General features: G+C 44.2%; 1 protein-coding gene across 5 annotated transcripts in view; it reads left to right on the top strand.

Moving 5' to 3' along the window:
• The window catches only part of RALGPS1 (Ral GEF with PH domain and SH3 binding motif 1), a 429351-nt gene that overhangs the window by 144272 nt on the left and 261640 nt on the right, over positions 1 to 23439 (top strand). For all 5 annotated transcript variants that reach the window (XM_066580403.1, XM_066580407.1, XM_066580406.1 and 2 more), the window contains exon 6: positions 16694 to 16777. In XM_066580403.1, coding sequence (XP_066436500.1) covers positions 16694 to 16777 — 84 coding nt within the window. The remainder of the gene's footprint in view (positions 1 to 16693; positions 16778 to 23439) is intronic.

Below are 23439 nucleotides of genomic sequence, written 5' to 3'. Positions count from 1 at the left end.
GGGTAAATGAGTTCTAACCAGTTCGTCTATCATGAGGGAAGTGGGGGTGAAGAAGTTGACATCACACTCCTGGCCTGAAGTCAGACCCAAAAAGTCCTGCAGACCCTTCATATGGCTGATCAGCGGGGTGCTGGGATTCAGACCACCCATAGATCAAATGTTGATGGCCCATCCCATCCATGTTAAGCAGTGTTCAGATAGCAGATTTCGCTGCAAAGTGGATTTAATATGAAATCTGTACCAATTCATCAAATCTATGACAAAATCCACCCAAATAAGCATCCCATTAATTTGAATGGAAGTCTCTGCCATAGTTTATATGGCACTTAATTTTTTTTTTCCGTGTGCGGATTTCAAATCTGCATTGTGAAAAAAGAGACCTGTCACTTTTTGACATGAAATTTGTTTCCGGAAAGGCCCCCATACGCATTAGATTGGCAGACGACTTTGTTCTAATGCATATAGCCATTTTATATTTTTATTTTATGCACAGTCTTATTTGTACCAGTAGGTGGCGGTAGTGGAGCCTACAGTGAAATACATATTTTCACATTCCATTTTTATAGGTGTATATTAGAAGTCTCCTGAAGGACCAAGTTCTGCACACAATATAATTAGTGCACCAGGCCTTCGTAATAAGAGATCCATGTGAATGAAGAGTATATTGGGATACATAGGTGTGGGTTAAATCAAATACCGGGATGTTAAACTGTTGGTTCAGTAAATGCCGAAATTTCACGCACATCCTCGATCCAGCTTCATACACCGCGTCCTTAAGTGCCCCATCTCCTGTGTTTTATGTTTTCTCCTGGATGTATTCGACCTCCAAACCACATGCGATCCAATTTCAAGCTGACAGGTTACTTCGATAATGTTCCCTGGCCTAAACCGTCCTGTAATTCCCGTCTTTACTCTGTGCCGAAACCACTTCTGTGTCGTACGATGGATGGAAAAGTCATAAAGCTACGCTGCCAGTTCCGAGATATTTCTGGAAAGAATGGAAATTGCATTTCCTTTGATGCCCAATGTCTTAATAATTGAAAATAAAAACTCTTGGTGGAAAATGAGAGCAGCCGATGGATTTAGATGAGGGGAGCCTCGAATTCATGTTTATTTTACTCACTCGCATGTGGCAGTTTTACTATCTTATCTGCTGCTTTTCTATTTCTTTTGAGTTTCGGAGTTTGTTTTATGAAGCCGTGATCTAAAAAATTATTTCATAGCTAAAACTTTGGAATTCCTCTTTGTCTCGTGGGTTCCTGAATTCAGGGCCGGACTCTTTATTTAGATTGGTATCCAAGTTTTAAACTTTTTAATGGTGCGGATTACCGTACTGATAGTCGCATGGCAGTTCACTGCAAGCTGTCTGCATCTGGCCTATATATTATTTAATCCCTTAGGCCGGTGTCACTCGGGCGTATTTGTGTGCGCAATATGCAGTAAACAGAATCCATTTCAATGGGTTTGTTGAGATAAGCATATTTTGCGCGCACATTCATTCGAACCATAAAATACGCAGCATGCTCTATTTTCCTGCTGAGAAAGAACACATATTGAACTAATTACATTAAGAGCTCGTGCCCACGGACAGATATTTGCCAAATAGCGCCCATAGCATGCAATGGGAAATCCATTCTTCCTGCAAAACCAATCGCGGTTTCCGCAAGCAGAGGAAAAAAACGCAGCATGCTCCATTTTTGTGTGGAATCCGCATGGACGGCTTCCATTGAATCAATGGAATGCGTCCTATCCGCGGCCATTCTGCAGTGGCATTGCGGAAAGGTCGCGGATTCCGTGTCTTCGCTAGGCAAGGGAGTTGGACCCAATGACCCTGGACGTCCCTTACAACTCTGCAATGCTACGATTCTATGAAACTCAACTATTACTGACTCGAAGTTTAAAAATAAAGAGGGATGCTGCGGGCGGACCAGTCGCTATAGCTGACTCGCATCCTATGTCTCTTTACCTGTGAAAGTCCCAGCTTTCTATCTGGCATGGTGAGACACCGCTTGCTTGCTGCGTATTGTTGGTTCAGTGTCTTAGGAATCCTGTGCATGGGTCCTACTCTAATTAGTAGGAGCTAGAGATGAGCGAACCTACTCGGTCACACCCCTTTTTCGCCCGAGCACCGCGATTTTCGAGTACTTCCGTACTCGGGCGAAAAGATTCGGGGGGCGCCGTGGGTGAGTGGGGGGTTGCAGCGGGGAGTCGAGGGAGAGAGAGAGGCCTCCCCCCGCCCCCGGTGCCCCCCGAATCTTTTCACCCGAGTACTGAAGTACTCGAAAATCGCGGTGCTCGATCGAGTAAATACTCGAAACGAGTAAATTCGCTCATCTCTAGTAGGAGCCATAGAAGAGATTCCTGTGCCTCAGCATCGTCATCAAGCACTGTGCTGCCTATGCCCCTCTACGCTCCATGTAATATTAGGTGGAATAGCAAAGGCAGAGGGATACTTTTATGATGAAGATTCTTTACCGCAGTTGTGGGCAAATCTGAAATACTTGTGGGAAAGGAATATAAATTCTGTTTTATTGTCTGGAATTCCATGGAGAGTGTTTTTGTACAATCTGTGGTAGGCTGTAATTTATTTTTTCTCCTTACTTTTCTTTGGTTAAAATATTTGACATTCTCCGCTGACTTCATATTGACAATCTGCAGGGCGTTTGGACAGTTTCTTGGGTCAGTTTCTATCAAATGGTTCTTCTTTTAGACGTATATGTTTTTATTCCCAAGCTGTCAAGCTGTTGGCAGTTGCGGTTAGACGACTGATATGGCCGACAGGAGAGAGAATATTCACGTTATAGACCTGTATTCCTCACGACTATCTCGTTCACTGCTGCTGTTTTGTGTATATTTTCTCTAAAATTAGACTTCATGTATACGGTATATCCCAGTTGAGCGGGCGATCCAGTCAAATTTTTACAAACTGCTTACAATGGTATAAAATAACAAATGGAATAAAAGTCACCCTACGAATTCTGTGCCTCAGGCCCATGCCGGTGGTACTCAGGTCCCCTAAGGGTCTTCAGTATTCAACATTGAAGTGTCGACATGACATGTGACCGCTGCACCCGCTGACTATAGTAGTGATATGTCATCACCGCCGGGGTCACCGCTGCACGCAGTAATTCTGGTTGTATGTCGTGTTGACACATCATCGTTGGATCTTGGTAAACGGAGAATGGCAGGGAATCCAAAAAGTATTGGCATGGGAGTGGGAGGACATAGGTAAGGCGAGTGCTACTCCTTTTGTTTTATAGCATTCTAAGCTTTTTGTCAAACTTTTATGGGACAGGACCACCCCTTTAAATCAATTTCTTAAGGTTAAGTCTATATTGTAAAAACGCCCAAGTCTTGATCCAATGACTACATGCAAACAGCTGTATTACAGCTCCGGGTTGTACAGAGTCATACTAAAGGTCTGCTGGTCTATACTGTACATCTTTAAAGGGGTTGTCTCGCGGCAAATATCAAAATTTTACATTACCCCATTCCCCCTGTCACCCCCCTGGCATAAAATAGCAATTTAAAGCGGTTTTTAAGCCGCTTGCTACTCACCGATCCGACGAAATATGAACTTGAAAAAAATCTTCTGCCTAAGATGGCCGCCGGTCCTTTCCCAGGGATGCACTGCTGTTTTCTCCCATGGTGCACCGCGGGTCTTCTCCCATGGTGCACCATGGGCTCTGTGCGTTCCATTGCCGATTCCAGCCTCCTGATTGGCTGGAATCGGCACACGCGATGGGGCGGAGCTACGCGATGACGCTTAGAGGGGGCGGAGCCAGAACGCCGCTCGTGCCGGACCGAAGAGAAGCCAGAAGACCCTTCTGCGCAAGCGCGTCTAAAAAAGGCCAGAAGACAGCAGAATTAGACGGCACCATGGAGCCGGGGACGCTAGCAACGGAGCAGGTAAGTGAATAACTTCTGTATGGCTCATAATTAATGCACGATGTATATTACAAAGTGCATTAATATGGCCATACAGAAGTGTATAACCCCACTTGCTGCTGCGAGACAACCCCTTTAAGCTTACTTTGTTTCTACATGACCATAGAGTAACAATGACAACACACAATGGACTTAAATTATCTGTGGTAGTAGAGCCAGGGGCGTAACTATAGGGATGCAGGGGATGCGGTTGCACCCGGGCCCAGGACCCTTAGGGGGCCCATAAGGCCCATCTTCTCCATATAGGGAGCCTAGTAGTATTAATAAAGCATTATAGTTGGGGGCCCCGTTACAGGTTTTGCATTGGGGCCCTGAATCTTAAAGTTATGCCTCTGAGTAGAGCTGATACAATATTTCTAGTTATATAGTCTTTCCTATATAACTGTGCATTCCTATATAATGCACAGTTATATAGTGCCCAGTAAATAGGGTAACCTCTTTTATTCCTCCAAGATGCAGAATGAGATTGCTACCAAAATAGTTTGTATCCCCAAAGTTTTTTTTATTAGCATCTGCTGTTGGTGGCAGTGGTGGTGTACCCCCACCCCACCCAAGAATGCCCAGTTGCACCTATGACTCTTACCACCTGCTATCTCCGAGACTGTGGTGTTCTGGATCTATGTATACATTATATCTAGGCTGCTGTTTTTATACAGTAAACTCTACTACAATGCAGTATATATTAAGGCAGCACACTGTGGTGTATTGGGAGAATGGGAGGATAATACCCACTGCTGTGTCCAGATGTGATGTATTTTTGATCAAGTGGATATAGAAGAATAGAATAGCATCTGAAGCTCAGGACATCTGCTGCTTGGTGTAGGTCTCCAAGGGAGCGGACTTGGTCCAGCTGGCACGAAGAATAATGTCAAACCCTGAATTTACGTCTTTATGTAAGGTGTTAAGATGCGAGTCCTGTCTTTACCTTGCTTTGGATTGTAATTTCAATTAATTCAGGAGGAATGTGTTATTTGTGCCAAATAACAGCTAAAATTGCCAATATAGCTAAATCATGGTAAACAATATTGCTGCATCAACACAAAGCAAACCTGGACAGTTGACCGGGATCTATGTAAATGTTTTCTACACTTGTCAAGCCTAGGAGTTTAGATTATTAGTATTGTGTATTTTAAAGCTCCGTTAACAACATATAAGCTACATATACTTTTACAAGTATAACCATTTTACATATAAACAATGACCGGAACATCAAACCTCTACCAAATGACTAACAAACTGAAATGAAGGGAGAGAGGACCCTGCCTGCGAGGGCTTACCCCGTACAGGGGAAGGGAAGTAGATAGTAGGTGGGGGTAGAAGTTGCTCCTCTTGTGGTGGCCGCAGGGTTACTGTAGGTTGTAGGGGTACTGTTGTATCTTGACGCCACTGGAGGCTAGGGGTGTGACAGGACTTAGATAGAGGAACACCCTGTCACATCCCTAGCTCCCGATTGGCTCTTTGTCTGTGTGCTGTCCCGCCCCCCCAGCTGTGTTGCTCACCACCTCTCCAGCTCAGCAGTGAGCATGCGGGAGCGGAGAGTGCAGTGGAGACCTCAGGAAACCCACCGTCGGAACTGAAGTGTCCTGCGCCGGAGCAGGGACGATGCAGCGGGGCCTGATCAGCGCAGGATCGGAGACCACAGACCCAACACTGAATGGGTCTAGAGTTCTAGCAACGCAGGAGGGACATGGCCCCATGGGCAGTGCTTCGGATCCAGTGAGCACACATCTCAGGGTGCCGTGGAGTGTAGCAGGGCAGCAGGGGGAACATGGCCGCTGGGACAGTGCTTCGGGGATCCGGTGAGCGCACATCTGAGGGTGGCGGGGAGTGTAGCAGGGCAGCAGCCAGCGGTTATGCATGCAGCAGTGTGCCACAGACTTACTCCTCCAGCAATTCTGTATGGAACCCCAGCAGCTAGTCTGAGAAAATCATGCAGCCAATCAGGGACTGGGGGCGTCACCCGGCTGTCAAGCAGCCGAATCCTTGTCTCCACCCATCAGTTCCGGTGGCAACATAATACAACAATGTCTGTTGTAGGCGTGTCTGAAGAAGAGTGTTTACAGATTTCTTTAAGGCTTTTCCATGCAGTGAAGACTGTTGTGTTGAGGTAGTGAGTTCCAAAGTATAGGTGACGCACAGGAGAAATCCTTGAGACGATGTGAGGAGCTCACTAGGGAACAGTAGAGGAGGAGGTCTGTGTGGGGGCTATCGGGATATTAGGTCAGAGATATATGAGGGGATGGGCTTGTATGTCATTGGTAATAACTTGAACTGGATTCTCTGAACAATAGGCAGGGAGTGAAGGAATTGGTAGAAGGGAATAATGGGCAGAGAGGTGGATAAGCCTGGTTTGCAGAGTTGAGGAGGGGTGTAAGTGCATAGCTTGGGAGGCCACAGAAACAGAGATGAAGATGGCATGAACTGGCATTTTTGTTGACTCGAGATTGAGGAAAAGATCTTATCCGAGAGGTTTTTTTTAGCTGGAGCCAGCAGGAGGGGGGAAGGGCTTGTAGACAGCAAAGCCAAATATTACATGGAGACAGCAGATTTGGGAGACTGGTGAAAGTATGGAGAAATTGATTGGGATTGATAAGTCTGGTCGGGGTGTTGAGTAAGGGGGAAGATGATGAGATTTCTGCATGTTAAGTTTTATAAAGCACGAAGAGAAGGACATAGCCAATATACACTCTGAGATTCTGGATAGCAGAGAGGTAACATCTGGGCCAAAAGGGTTCATTTGAGTGTCAACAACTTAAAGGTGGTTGAAAAGGTGGGTTAGGGCTGGGATTAAAGCAGTTGTAAGGTTGGGTATGAGGTGGGATGGGATTGGGTCAAGTTCAAATGTACTACTAAGGTGTGATTTGGAGAGTAGGGTGAAGAGCTTGTCCTCAGTAATGGTGGGGAAGCAGGTTAATGGGGAGAGGACAGAGTATTTGTGCTGAGAAGTTTGAAGCTTCCTCCAAAATTGTCAAGGTTGTTTTGAACGTTTGTGGCAAAGTCCTTGGCCGAGATGGGGGGGGGGGGGGTAGTGGTGGGGGGACATTGGAGAAGGGAGCTAAATGGTTGTCTGGGGTTAGGGGGAGAGGGTTAGATAGGAGCGTGGTGAAGTAGTGCTGCTTTGTAGATTTGAAGCTGTGGATTGTCTGTCTGTAAATTGTGAAATCATCCTTGAAATGGATTTTCCTCCAAAGCCTCTGTAGCTCGAGAGCCTTCGTCCCCCTGGTAAAGGTGCTGTTGGTAATACCAGATTACTGCCAAGCTCTAGGGCTTTTTTTAATTAATTCAATGGAGGAAGTAAAGCAAAAGTGGTGACAACCTTCTTTTTTTTTTAGTAAGCCTTGGCTACTAATGTAGTGTCAGGTTATTGCTAATAGACTGTTGATGAGCTCACAGCTCTATGCCTGTGAAGAAATCTCCTTGTGTTCCAGTCAGGGTCTGCAGAGTTTCCTATTCGAAATTTCCAGACAGAAAGTTCAATAAGAAGTTTGTCAAACAATCATTACATTTTGTTTAATGTTTCTTTGCTAAAGTACGGAGAATACTTTGCGCTGTTTACTCGTGAGGCCCTTCCTGATGGGAAAAAAAACCCGCTAAGTGGAATTTCCAAAGAAAATGGATTCCGTCATTAGACTGTTGCTCATTAACAGCATCTCGGTTTTATTGGTAATTGGTTACTAACCAAACATATCACAATAGTCTTTTTTAGATTTAATATTGACCATTATATCAAAATAATCAAGAGAAGACTAACTTCCAGGATAGAAGAGGGTGTTTTCAGTTTTGGATTTCGATGAGCACATAAAAATATATTGAAATACATTTTAACTCTAATATTAACTATACATTAAATATAATGCACAAAAAATATGGGAATTGAAAATTTGTAATATACATCGTGCATTAAATATTGGCCATACAGAAGTTATACACTTACCCCCTCCGGTGCTGGCGTCCCCGTCTCCATGGCGCCGACCGAAGCCGCCTTCTGCCTGGATTAGACGCGCTTGCGCAGTCTGCTTCTTCTGTCCCGCTAAAGGGGCCGCTCCGGTGTGCTCGCGCCGCACAGGTCGTCTGCGCATGCGCAGAAGACCTCTGCGGCGCGAGCACGCCGGAGCGAGACAGAAGAGGGCAGACTGCGCAAGCGCGTCTAATCCAGGCAGAAGAAGGCTTCGGTCGGCGCCATGGAGACGGGGACGCCAACACCAGAGGGGGTAAGTATATAACTTCTGGATGGCCAATATTTAATGCTCGATGTATATTACAAAGTGCAATAATATGGCCATACAGAAGTGCTTAACACCAATTGCTTTCGCGGGACAACCCCTTTAAATTCCTACTCTGCTTTGGAAAATACCGATTTACTAGAAGAGTCTTCTAACAAAAAGGTTATATCAGGGTGTTTCACAGATCAGAGAAACCAGGTAGCAAGTGTCCAATTTCCCTGGAATGCCACCATAGGAAAAATGAGGCCTTTCACTGCTCCCATTGAGATCAGTAGACTCGTTGGCATGCCAGGTATTCAGAGAGTACCTGGAAAACTCTGCGCTTATCTTGTCTAATAGATGAGCATTCTGAATGATGGACCCACCCCCCTCTATTAAAGCAGTTTTCTGACTTTTAGCTATCGATGACTTATCCTCAGGATAGGTTATCAATTGCAGGTCTGCAGGAGTCTGCTGCCCGGGATCTCCGCTGCCCAGCTGTTGTTCAGTGGCCTAGGTTGGTACTGCAGGCTAGGTCCCATTTGAAGTCTGTGGAATACTGCAACACTAATCCAGGCCATTGCGCAAGATATGGAACAATCTGCTTCTGGTAGCAAAACTGCTTCATAGGCTAGATACCGGCTTTAACTTGGGTTATACGACCCCTTAAGCTCACAGTTCCAAAATATGGAATTTTGAAATTGAGTTTTCTAAGCTATTAGGCCTCATGTCCACGGGGAAAATCAGACCCGCTACGGATTCTCCATGGAGAATCTGCAGCGGGTCCCTCCTGCCCCGCGGACATGGGCGCTTAAAATAGGAATTTAAAAGAATTAACTCACCCGCAGCGGACCGGGAAGGTCTTCTCTTCCTCACGGCCGGATCTTCTTTTTCGGCCGGCGGATGAACTCGGCACGTCGCCGGCGTGCCGCGTGCATGCGCCGGGCACATCCGCCAAGCCGAAGCAAGAAAGATCCGGCCGTGAGGAAGAGAAGACCCTTCCGGCCCACTGCGGGTGAGTTAATTCTTATTTTAGGTCTCCCGCGGATCCGGACGGCTTCCATAGGCTTCAATAGAAGCCTGCGGGAGCCATCCCCGCGGGAGACCCGCACGAAAATGGAGCATGGTCCAGATTTTTTCATGCTCCATTTTTTTTAAAATCACTTTTATTGACCATCCGTGGGTATTTATCTACCCGCGGGTGGTCAATGCATCCCTATGGGGTGCGGATCCGCGGGCAGGAGAAGAGTTAAAATCCGCTGCGGATTTTAATTCTTCTTTTGCCCGTGGATATGAGGCCTTAAAGTTCCACAAGGACCATTTTAACAACATACTGATTATCCTGAGCTCCCTCCTTAAGTACTTCAGTGTAGGACAGGCTGATTTGGCTTAAAATGTAAAATCTTTTTTTAATTCCAAAATGTTTTATTTTAATCTCAATTATCCTTTTTATTTGCTAAACAAGCCAAAACAATTCATTTTTTTTAACATTAGGAATTGTACGCACAACAATTCCATACGCTACAGTGATTATCAGAATTGCATAGGACAATTTTTATAAGCAGTACATAATAAAGGGAACCTTTTGAGGGCCACTAGACCACCAGTCTGTTATATAGCTGGGTTTACCTTTCTAAAGGTGTGCTTGTGACAAGCGGCTGTCTCAGTATTTAACTCCAGGTCTTGTCTCTATCAGCATCGCTTTTCTCAGGGGCAGCTTTAGAAAGTTAAATCTCAGCTCTATGAATGCTGGTGGTTTAGTGACTCCTGAAGATGCTGACACGTTCCCTTTAAGGAAATGGTGTGTACTGTACCCTCTCAATCAGTCGCCTATCAACAGACCCCCACTCATCACCGCTAATCCTCATAGTGTACTCTTCATAGTGTTCTTGACCACCGGTGCCCAAAACTGTCCACAATATTTCATGTGTAGTCTGACCAGTGACTTGTAAAGATGAATAACAATGTGCCTCAAGACCTCTTTTGTTTCTCCCCCCACCCACCCCCATGATCCTATTTGCCTTGGCAGCAGCTGCCTGACACTAGTTGTTCAAGTGTACAGTTCCTGTAAATCGTTAAAGGGGTTGTCTTGCGCCGAAACGATTTTTTATTTTTTTTTCCATAGGCCCCCCGTTCGGCTCAGGACAACCCCAAAGGATGTGTTAAAAAAAATAAAATTTTATTACTTACCCGAATCCCCGCTCTGCGACGTCTTCCTTCTTCCTTCTTCTTCCTTCACCAAGATGGCCGCCGGGATCTTCACCCACGATGCACCGCGGGTCTTCTCCCATGGTGCACCGTGGGCTCTGTGCGGTCCATTGCCGATTCCAGCCTCCTGATTGGCTGGAATCGGCACACGTGACGGGGCGGAGCTACGAGGACCAGCTCTCCGGCACGAGCGGCCCCATTCACCAGGAAGAAGACCGCACAGCGCAAGCGCGTCTAAAAAGGCAAGAAGACATCAGAATTAGACGGATCCATGGCGACGGGGACGCCAGCAACAGAGCAGGTAAGTGAATAACTTCTGTATGGCTCATATTTAATGCACGATGTACATTACAAAGTGCATTAATATGGCCATACAGAAGTGTATAACCCCACTTGCTACCGCGAGACAGCCCCTTTAAGTCCTTTTCCATGTCGGTGTTACCCAGTGGTTTCCCATTTAGTGTGTAATGGTGACATGTATTTCCTCTACCCATGTGCAGGACCTTACATTTATCAGTATTCTACCTCATTTGCCACTTTTCTGCCCCCAACTTATCCAGATCCATTTGTAACTGTATACTGTCCTCTCTTGTGTGAATTACTTTACATAGTTTTGTATCATCTACAAATATTGATATTTTACCGTGCAATCCTTCTACCGGGTCATTAATACATTTATAAAAAGAATAGGGCTCAATACTGCCCCCTGTAGTACCCCACTAGTAACAGTGACCCCTCTAGTAGTGCCCCCTGTGGTACCCCTCTAGCACAAAACAATGCTGTGGCTATGTGTACACCGAATGGTCACTTTGTTAGAGACAGCTATCCTTTCACAATTGGTGCTTCCTTGCATGGAAATTATATGCGTGACCCTGGGGTGCAGCAAACACGAACTTGATAAGTTTTCTTTGGATCAGTTTAACCCCTTTATGTTGCTTTGTTCTAGGCATTAATCCCAACTAATAGCAGAAGTACGGCGCGAGATTAAAGCCTCTGCTCCTGCAATCAAGCAGCTGTGTTAGTGACTATTGTCATTACAAGGGGATGTTTTCCCTGTAAATGGGGCACCTAGGGATGCCCCAGCTACAGTGGAAAATTATGAAATAAAAAAAAAAACAGCAATGCAAATATGACCTCCGGAGGTCTTATATGATGACATGGGGGACATAAATGATAAACAAATTAGTTACATGATAAGTTAAAAAAAAAAAAAAACAATAAAAAAAAAATTGATAGCATAAATATACTAATTTTAAAAATAAACTACTAGAAGTTTACAAAAATCATTTTTAAGCTTTTTACCCCCCAGTAAAAACTAAAAAAAAAAAAACAGAAAAAAAAATCTGTGCAAAAAAGATATTAAAAAATATGACAACCCCCATATACGGTACCTTTTTTCCCTGTCCTTAGCCACAAAGTCATTTTCTCCCCTGTGGTGCTGTTCTGTACAAGACGCTGATGAGCTGGGAGATGATGCAGAAATTACGCATCGCGTTGTGGCCAATCCTCAGCCAGTAAACGCCGGGCTTGTATACTGCTAAAGCCTAGCGTTGGTCGAGCCTCAGCCAATCAATCAGCTCTATGTTGATTCCTGCACAGTTTAGCTCATCAGCTTGTAGCGCATTGGTAAACCTCCCAGCGTCCTGCACATCTCATTTCCCCTCAGCCTGATATTAGCCCCACCCACAAGGGGCAGGGCCAGTATAGATTTCACGATTCTGACAAAATCCAGAATCTCACCCTAGCAAAATGGCAACTAATTTAATGAAGTTGATTGCCCAGCCCTATATCAGTGTGTATTATAGGAACACCGGTAAAGAGTTTTGTTTCTTGTAATGTTTTTGGAAAAAAATTCTCATTAGTTTTCAAATAATATGAACTATACACATATATTTGGCTGATGAATGACGGGGCTTCTGGTTTTGTAGTGAATAAATTAATTTTACATACTCTCTTACAATGGAATATGGGATCACTTGGGAAAATATCTTATTTTTATTGGATTTTTTTAAAATCCAAAGTTTGACATAAGTCAAATGAAGAACATCTTAATAGGGAGCTATGATCAACCCCTTAACGACCGGGCCATAGTGTTTTTACGTCCTCCCGAAGTGGGCTTTATTCTCTGAGGACGTAAAAACGTGTCCTGCAGAGAATAAAGCCCCTCAGGCTCTGGACGCGACAGCTCCATGCTGTCGGTGTCCGGGCTGTTCGGACACCCCCCCCCCCCCCCGGCATTGCGATCGGCGCTATGCAATGGATAGCACCGATCGCAAAAAAGTAAACAAAAGTGCCCAAACAGTTAGATTCAGCTGCTCCGATGGATCGGATCCATCGGAGCAGCTGAAATTACTCACCGAGGTCCCGATGCTTCGGGCCCCGTAGCCGTCCTTCTGCGCATGCGCGCCATGCGGCATTACGTCAGCCGCATGCGCAGAAGGCCCGGCGGCGCGGGAAATTTAAAATCTCCTGGCTCCCGGCTCCTGTAGGTAGCCGGGAGGCAGGAGATGTCAGCGGTCCCCGGTAAATATCCATTGTATAACGGCGATCGTGGAAAAGTGCAAAAAAAGTGTAAAAAAAGAAAAGTTTCACCTCCCCTCATGGATCCGATCCATGAGGGGAGGTGAAAATACTCACCTCAGGTCCGCCGATGTCCTCCGGCCGGTGTCGGGACCCCCCGCTGGCTTCTGCGATGCGCCGATGTGGCACGCATGCGCAGAAGCCGGCGAGCCCGGCAAATTCAAAATCTTCCTGCACCCGGCTGTCACAGATAGCCGAGTGCAGGGAGATATGACTGGGGACCGCTGTATGTGGTTTCCAGTCATATGATCACCGTTATCCATCGGATAACGGTGATCATATAAAGTTAAAAAGTAAAAAAAAGTTAAAACTTTAAAAAGTTAAAGTTTCATCTCCCCTTATGGATCATATCCGTAAGGGGGGATGAAATTACGTACCCAAGGTCCCGGATTTGTTCCCTAGTGGGATGTTGATCCGTAGACCTTACCCCAGCTTCTGCGCATGCGCCCGTCAGCATGATGGCGGACGCATGCGCAAAAGTGAAAGATTGCCCAAGAAATGTAACATCTCCCTGCTGCTGGCTACCAAAGGTAGCCAAGAGCCTGGAGATGTCACGGGGAGCCGCTGTATGCGGTTACTGGTCACGTGATCGCCGTTATCCAATGCATAATGGCGATCACGTAAAAGTTCTTTAAAAAGTGGCAGTTTCATCTCCCCTCACCGATGCGATCGTTGGGGGGAGATGAAACATCTTCTCGGAGGCTTCCGCATTTGAATCCAGATGCGATTATCCTCCATGGATCCTGCCAGCTTCTGGGTATGAGCCCGCCGGCAAAATGCCTGACACATTCGCAGGAGCCGGGGAGCCCAGGAAATTTTAAATCTCCTTGCTCCCAGCGACCAACGGTCGCTGAGTGCTTGGAGCAGTGACCGGCGGCCTCGTTGAGCGGTCCCCGGTCACATGATAAAGTAGCGAACTAACATTAGGCCGGTCACACATGACCGGAGAGGAATTACGGGTTCTGCATGCGCTTGATCAGCGGTAATCCATGGATCAATCGCATGCATTGGATTACACAATTCCCCCCAATTAGCGGGTCGGAATTACGTAATCCACTCGCAGAAATAGAACACAGCATGCTATATTTTACCACGAATATCCGCGACCTAGAGCCCATTGTGCTCTATGACCGCGGATATACCCGCAGCCCATATGCAAACACATTTTGTACGGGCTGCGGGTACCCGGGTCATCTCTAAGCGACGGCACGGGAAATATAAACAAAAAAACGCCTGTGTGAGTAGGCAGTTATGCGCAGTACATTACGTGGCCGTACGCAGGGTCACAGCCGGGCTCACAGCTGGAATCCGCTGCGGGCCTCCACAAGCAGATTCCGCCTACGGCTACGTGAGCCCGGCGTTATTCAGACCGCTACCTGTAGGTGCTGCTGAGGTTATGAAATACCCCCCAAAATACATGAGGAGGGGGGATACCCGGTTTTCTTGCCCCATGTGCCCATCCCAAGCAGCCTCCGTAATTACCCCTGTCTTCGGACATAAAACGCAGTTTATATTATTACCTTTATCTAATATTTAGGGAATGCCAAAAAATGGGGATGGCAGGGGAGGGATTATTTTTAGGATGTCAATTTTTTTTTCTGTATAAGTGGGCTATGGGGCCTGGAATTTATTCAGTTCTGCCCAGAAATCCAGCGGGCATTCCCTCCATTATAGGCCTAGCCATGTGTCCTGTAAGTAGATTAGGGCCACAATGGGTATGTTTCTGAACACGGGACAAACGGGGGGATCCATTTTGGGGTGAACGTCTTCATTCCTATGTGTGCTGTAAAAAAAACAACCCGTTTTTAAATTGACACAATTGCCAAAAAAATGAAAATCGTAATTTTTTCCTTCTGCTTTGCTTAGATTCAGTCAAATACTTTGGGGTAAAAATACGCAGTACACCCCTAGATCAATTTGTTAAGGGGTCTAGTTTTCAAAATAGGGTCATTTGTGAGGGTTCTTTTTCGTTTTGGCCGCTCAAGGGCTCTATAAGTGGGCAATGGGGACTGGAATTTATTCCGTTGTACCCTGAAATCCAATGGGTGCTCCTTCCATTATAGGCCTAGCCATGTGTCTTTTAAGTAGATTAGGGCCACAATGGGTATGTTTCTGAACACGGGACAAACGGGGGTATCCATTTTGGGGTGAACTTCTTCATTCCTATGTACACTGTCCAAAAAAAACAGTTTTTAAATTGACACAATTGCCAAAAAAATGAAAATCATAATTTTTTCCTTCCTCTTGGCTTAGATTCATTCAAAAACTGTGAAGCCAAAAAAGTCGTCATACCCCTAGATAAATTCGTTAGGGGGTCTACTTTTCAAAATGGGGTCACTTGTGGGTGTTCTCCATTGTTTTGGTCACTCAATGGCTCTACAAGTGGGCAATAGGGACTAAATCTCCTTCAAGCAAAATTTCTGTTCCGAAAGCCACCGGTTGCTCCTTTCATTTTGGGCCCCATTGTGCATCCAGACGTAAGATTAGGGCCACAATGGGTATGTTTCTGAGCACGGGACAAACAGGGGTATCCATTCTGGGGTGCAAAGCCTAATTTTCATATGTACTATAGAAAAAAGTCCTGTCTTTAAAATGACATATTTGCAAAAATATGAAATTTTAGTTTTTCTCTTCTAAATTGCATTGACTCCTGAAAAAAAACTGTGGGGTTAAAATACTCCTGACACCCCTCAGTGAATACGTTAAAGGGTGTAGTTTTTAAAATGGGGTCACTTGTGGGGGTATCTATCATTTTGACTCCTATGAGCCTTTCCAATCTTGGCTTGGTGTAGGAAAACAGTGTTCCTCAAAATGCTGAAAAGTAATGTTACATTTGTACGTCTCCTAAATGGTTAAAAAAAAAACGAAAGTTTTTCCAATGTGCGCCCAAAATAAAGTAAACGGATGGAAATATAAATCTTAGCAAAAATTGCTATATTATGTTTGCACATATTTGAGATATTGCAGTTGGAAATGTGAAAAAATGACGATTTTTTTCAAAATTTTCCCAATTTTGGCGCTTTTAATAAATAAACACAAATTCTATCGGTCTTTTTTTTCCACCTAAATGAAGTACAATATGTGGCGAAAAAACAATGTCAGAATCGCTTGGATATGCAAAACCTTTCTGGTGGTTTTCCATGCTAAAGTGACACGTGTCAGATTTGCAAAATTTGGCCTGGTCATTAAGGCGCAAACAGGCTTGGTCACTAAGGGGTTAAGTAGTGATTACTAGTAGTGCAATCATATAATTTTAGGTTAGGACTCCATGGCAATTTTTTTCTACTGTCTTGCGACCTTATTGTTGAACGCGGTCAGAAGCTTTACTTACATTTTCTGCATAGGTAAACATTGAGTTTGCGGTAACCCATAATTATACTGTGACCAAAAGTTACACCAAACTAAAGGCCAGCATAGTAAAGGATGCATATAAGACACGTGGTTAGAAGCAAGTCCAATCAGAAACTGATTCCAAGGCAACAACATATGTAATAATACAATCCGCGCAACAGAAACAATGGAAGTAACCAAATATTTAGTGACTATATGTTATAATTCCACTATTGATGTTGAGTTTTTCTGTAATTACACTTTGGAGGTGACGTGTTGATGCTCAGGGTGTAGTCAGTGGGAGTGTCACATCAAGAAGAAACTTGGGAACTGCGAGTGTAAAATTTTACATACTTTTTTTTCTATAAATCTAAAATCCGATGACCAAAGTGGGAAGACTGATGTCACCTCTGTTCTGTTTTCAGGAGCTGGCCAGCTGTGGCTGGAACAAGAAAGAAAAACACAGCCTAGCTCCAAATGTTGTCGCCTTTACAAGACGGTTTAACCAGGTACTGGCTGTTTGTCGAGAAGACGGGAGATGTTGTTAATTGTTGTAATTATTGGCACCGACATATTCTAACAGCAGTTATACAGAGTGTCCCAAAAATGTATACACACATCAAAATGAAAAATATCTGCATAAAACCTTTATTGGTAGATTTATGTAGATTTCAAAAGATATATGGAAGTCATGCTTTACTTCTGCAATCACATTAGGTGCTCAAAGTGTTCACTATTAACATCCTGAAGCCTCTGCTATCTGCAGACTACTACATAAACAACATTGGTGCTTGAAGGTCAAGCATGCCTCCATTTTATTTGACTTTCCATGGAGGCTTTAGCAATTGTGTGACTGACATCTTAAAGGGGTTGTCCCGCGCCGAAACGGGTTTTTTTTTTTTTCAACCCCCCCCCCGTTCGGCGCGAGACAACCCCGATGCAGGGACGTACAGAAAGCTTACCGGAGCGCTTACCTTAATCCCCGCGCTCCGGTGACTTCTATACTTACCTGTGAAGATGGCCGCCGGGAACCTCTTCCTCCGTGGACCGCAGCTCTTCTGTGCGGTCCATTGCCGATTCCAGCCTCCTGATTGGCTGGAATCGGCACGTGACGGGGCGGAGCTACACGGAGCTACACGGAGCCCCATAGAGAACAGGAGAAGACCTGGACTGCGCAAGCGCGGCTAATTTGGCCATCGGAGGGCGAAAATTAGTCGGCTCCATGGGAACGAGGACGCTAGCAACGGAGCAGGTAAGTAAAAAACTTTTTATAACTTCTGTATGGCTCATAATTAATGCACAATGTATATTACAAAGTGCATTATTATGGCCATACAGAAGTGTATAGACCCACTTGCTGCCGCGGGACAACCCCTTTAAGAAACAAGACTAGTAATTAGGAAATTATAGTAGCAGTGTTTCTGGTGGCACAATGCGCCACACAGCCATGCTGCATGGTACATCCATTATGATGAGCCTTGTGTGGCGCAGAGTGTAAGCTCTCGCCTACAACCTGAAGGTTGCAAGTTCGATCCCCGCGTGAGTCAGGTAGCCGGCTCAAGGTTGACTCAGCCTTCCATCCTTCCGAGGTTGGTAAAATGAGAACCCAGCTTGGTGGGGGGTAATAACCTGAAAGCGCTGCGGAATAAGTTGGCGCTATACAAATACCAAGATTTATCTCCACACATCACACACACAGCTCTACTACATCCATCCTGATTCTCACACATTACACACACAGTTCTACTACATCCATCTTGATTCCCACACATTACACAAACAACACATTACACACAACACATCCATTCACACATAGCTCCGCTACAAGGTACATCCATTATGATCCCCATACATCACACACACAGCTCTACAACCTCCATCCTGACCCCGCACATGACACACACAGCTCTGCTACATCCTGATTCACACACATGACACACAAAGCTCTACTACATCCATCCTGATTCACACACAGCACCACTACACCCATCCTGATTCACACACATGACACACACCGCACCACTACACCCATCCTGATTCACACACAGCACTACTATATCCATCCTGATTCACACACATCATCAGACTCCTGGTTACAGTGATGAGCCCCTGGTCATGTGATTCCTGACTCCACCCACACAGGTGAGTGTAGCTGTTGGCGTATACAGTACTTTCTACCAAACTGCACAATGGCTCCTCCTACAATAGTGACATCACCGCAGGTCCTTCAGCCCACCGGATTTCTATAGTGGCGGTAGGTCGGTGTCTCCTCTCAGGACCGCTGAGTTGTGTCTGAGATAATAATGGCTAAGTTGTATTCTCATTTGGTTATTTTTCTCCTCCCCTTTTCAAGACCCCTAACTCTGTTGTTCTTCTGTTGGTCAGGCTCTGTGTTTTATATATGTTGTAGGACCTTCGATGATGTCACCAGGGGCGGAGCACCGGAAGCACTCACATATTCACTGACGAGTGGTCATTAGTAGTTTGATAATATAATACATTGCCCCAAGTGTTCCATTTAAATTTTAAAAAGGGGCACAAATAACCACTATTGAAGTGTGTACACATATTTTTGGCCACCCTGTATTTGCTTACTGTACATTATCCCTGCCAAAAGTGAGCTTGCAACAGCCTATTTCCCTACTACAGTAATCCAAATGCATGAAGGACATCTCTGGGGGTTACACTATAAGCTGCCAATATGGCTTTGGAATATATAAAGGAGCAGGAGAGGTCAGAGAGGTCCTATATCAAGGGATATTCCCATCTGATTCTTGTAAGGCATGTCCACAAGATACTTCTTTGACACCTCACCTGTCTCTAATTCTAGTTATTATATGTTGTGTCTGAACTGCTGATGGTGGAACATCATACATGTGCAGTATACAAAGCATAGGCCTCATCTTACAATCCCATTTAAAACCAAGCCCATTTTAGTTGCTATGTGATATGGCCAAATACAAGCGCTATATACACATTTTTCATATTAGCCATCATTCAGTTTATGGAACCAGGATTGCACTTTACACGATATTGCTTGAAGCTTGTGTTTGGAATATATCGTACATCTTAAATAGAGATCTGTTTATCATCTACGAGATCATTTTCCTTTAACACATCAAGAAAACGTCATTATCTACCAAATGTATGTTTGCATATTCTTTCATCTCTCCTCATATAACGTGAACGCTGAGGTTATTCATTTCCTAAACAGCTGCAGATGTTCTATTGGGCAGTAGCTAGAAGACACCCCAAACCTAAGAATTTACAGACATATCTACAACCACTGCCTTGGAAATAGCGTCCATGTTGGAAAATGTATTTCCCCGCCTACTAAGTCTTCAGTGGTGTGACAACTTCTGCTATTTGAAATTCTCAGCATGGCGCAAAACCAAATATTTACATCGGAAAGAACGAAGTCAATTCCCAGAGAGCGTCCAGCAGTTTGTTTTCACATCTGTTTTTTTGAAATGGCCAAATACATTTTTTCTTATTTAGGGGGCAGGGGATGAAAGACGCTTCCAAGTGGATGATAGTAGTTTTTTCCACTTGATGGAAACGGCAGAGAGTAATTGTATCCATGTGAAAATGACCTAATCATGTTAATCCATCCACTCCCGTGCCAGATTTCTTGATTGGACTTAACGTTTACAACTATGAATTTGAGACATTAAACCAAGTCATTTCTCTTAAGACAAAAAAAATACGATTAACATTGCTTAATTTTCAGCAGCAGATAATTAGTGATGCTGAAGTTAATGTTGCTACATGTAGTGCAGCAAATGATTCTAGTGGATTGTTACCCCAGAGAACGTAGTTTGTTATCCTCATTGGAATTTGAGAGTGGAGGGTCAACATCACTGAATGAATGACTATGATTATTGCTAGGGTTCCTTTTACTCATGACCATGACTGCTGTCCCAGTAAAAAAATATTCGCTCTAGTCCTATTGATAACCAAGAGAAGAGAGTCAACGAGTGCTGAAGGGTTCTCAACGCTTTAAAAAAGTTTTCTGGGACTCCTGAATATAACTGACCTATCTTTGGAATAGGTCATCGATATCAGATTGTAGGGGAGACGACTGTAGGCACTCGGCTCTCATCAGCTGTTTGAAGAGGTCGTAGTCTCTTCACTGTATACCAGGCACAGCATTATTCATTTTGTAGTAGCAGTGCCTACTATGGCAGCTCAGTTACGTCCCTCTCAATTTGTAGAATGTAAATTTTTTTTAAAGTATGCAATTATTTTGGAAATCTTATATAACCATATTTTATTCACAGTAGAACAGAAAAACCCCATCAGAAGGTGAAAGTGAGACCCGCTACCATTTAATTGAAAATAACGGATTTAGAAATTGATGGCAGCAACACATCTCAAAAAAATTGGGCCAGGACTATCTCTTATTGTGTAGCATCCCCTCTTATTTTTACAACAGTCTGTAAACATTTGGGAAGGGAGGAGACCAACTGATGGTTTCGTTCCATAATGTGCCGGATGTTTTCTATTGGTGAAAGGTCCGGACTGCAGGCGGCCAGTTCAGCACTTGGAGTCCTCTTCTGTTAAGCCATCCTGTTGGGATGAATGCTGCATGGGGTTTAGCATTGTTTAGCAGTGCCCTTCAGGATGTGTAAGCTGCCCATGCTATAGGCACTAATGCCACCCCATACCATCAGAGATGCAGGCTTTTGGATGGTGTGTTGATGAAAAGTTGGATGGTCCTTCTCTTGAGTTCACAGGACACGTAGTCCGTGGTTTCCAGAAAGAATTTCAAATTTTAATCATTTGACTACAGAACAGTTTTCCATTTTGCCTCAGTCCATTTTAAATGATCTTCGGCCCAGACAAGATACTTAACGGCATGATACAGCTATAACTTGCATCTGTGAATTGTGTTCACAATGATTTCTAAAGTATTTCTGAGCCTGTGCAGTGATCTGAATTAGGCCGGTTTAACATTTGCGTTGGAACCTCCGGTTGGAGGTTCTGTTGTAGATCTGGCTTAAAATACCAGAAGAAAAAGCCGGACACCTGAGCAGAAACTATATGCACCCCATTGTAGTCAATGAAGACCATTTGGCATTCGGTTCCATCCTGAGAGGGAGCCATTCGGCCACAGGAATTCGAATGGAGCCGGAAAGTGGAAACGTGAGCGCAGGTGTGAAACCACACCTACAGACGCATGCCTGTTTTAAAGGTCCATTTACATGCAAAGATAATCTTTCAAACAACTGAATGCTCATGCATTTCTCCAGATTCTCTAAATCTTTTGATATTATGTACTGTAGATAGTGGTATATTCAATGTTTTTGCAGTTTTACATTGAGGAACATTTTTCTGAAATTATTCCATAATTTTAGACTTTTTCAGATTGGTGAACCTCTAACTTTGCTTCCGAGAGACTCTGCTTCTCTAACATGCTGTTTTTGTACAAACCATGTGACTTAGTAGAAAATTGACCTTCCTGCTGTTTTTCATTAGTTTCACTTACTTTTGCAGCCTTTTGTTACACGTGTTTAAACTTTATTGAGATGTGTTACAGCCATCAATTTCTAAATTAGGTAAAATAAAATAGAATGCTGTCTTCAATGTGTTCTATTGTAAATAAAATATGGTTATATGAGATTTCCAAATCATTGCATTCTTGTTTTCTTTAAGTTTATTTTCATTTTATGCAGCGTCCCAACTTTTTTGGAATTGCAGTTGTACTTATTGCAAAAGGTTTGTGATGTCTGGTGGCTTCTACCCAATATTACATCCACAAGCAATTTGAAAATAAATGACATCAATATTCAAGCTACAGGAAAAGAGATGAAAGAACTGATTTTCTAGTTGTGCCATCTTGCTCTGAAATTGAGTGGCACACTGGAGAAATGTAAGACGAACTCTCCATCCACTTGTGAAATGCTGCCGCGTTCTAGGGCAGTACACAGTAGGCTTGCTTGCTACAGGTGGGGTAAATACATCACAGAAGGGGGAATATAGAAACATAAAAGCAATCATAGAAAAAGGCCATATACTTACTAAGGAGTGCATATAGATGCATCCTCTCACCATGCTAGCTACGGTAGCTCCCTCATCTGGTAGTCTGCTACCTGCATGGGGAGAGGATGCATCTATATGCACTCCTTAGTAAATATATGGCCGTTTTCTGTGATTGTTTCTACAGATGGAGTGATGAGCACTGCCAGTACTACTAAAGGGGTCAAATAAATGAATATAGCCAAATAGAATGGGAGTTGTGGTGACCAGTTTGTACACTGAGTTATCGAATTAAGCAGCATGTTGCTGTTTTTTCATCACAAATCTGCGGTTTCTACATGGAGACCATCAATAAATTGCTTTTGGCTAGCGGCACACGTGCGAATTTGCATTGCAGACTCTGGAGCAGGGCGCCTCGCTTTTTCCTGTACACAAGTCCGTGTGGACCGCTTCCATTGCAATTATTGGAAGCCGTCTGATCCGCGGCCCTTCCGCAATGAAAGTGATGACACGGGAAAAGCAGAGCTTATTAAAACAAAAAATTTTACTGCACATGTCCGACGGTTTGTTGTGCAGACCATCTGCAGTACAAAGAATATAAAAGAATGCCAGCTGGGCACAAGTCCGGATTCCGCATGCGGAATCCGAGCCACCATCCATGTGGAGGCGGCCTTTGATGGGTTGTTTAACCCTTTCCAATCCAATTTTGGATTGTCGTTTTCCTAAAAGGCTCTCTCTTTTTGTTGTTATACAACGGTGCCATCTGCTGGCTAAAGCCAGTGTGTGTGCGCGCCAGAGAGGCTCTGACAGCAGAGTGGCTGGCAATATATGGTAAGAATACCCTGTCGGACGTCTTCTGACATCGGAGCTGTACAAGCTTCAATCAATGTAGAAAGATGTCAGGCAGTGGATTGGAAAGGGTTAATTGCTACTTTGTTCATATTTTATTATGCCAGTCTGTCCTGAATATTCACACAAGTCCTAATTTCAATAAAGTAGAGCTGTGATAAGACTGATCTGATCACGTCCAAATCCTGACTTTCATTCTAATTGTAGTTATGAAGGCTTTCATGGAGTCTAACGAATCCTGATGGTTTCTATTGGACTAGATGGGGGCACGCTTGTTTTGTTCTTCAAAAGAAAGAATAGTGCTTCAAAAATCTATGCCATCAAGAAGCAATGTAAACCCAAC

The sequence above is a fragment of the Eleutherodactylus coqui genome, chromosome 10, assembly GCF_035609145.1.
Source record: "Eleutherodactylus coqui strain aEleCoq1 chromosome 10, aEleCoq1.hap1, whole genome shotgun sequence".
NCBI classification, from domain to species: Eukaryota; Metazoa; Chordata; class Amphibia; order Anura; family Eleutherodactylidae; genus Eleutherodactylus; species Eleutherodactylus coqui.
This window is presented reverse-complemented; position numbering and strand designations above follow the sequence as displayed.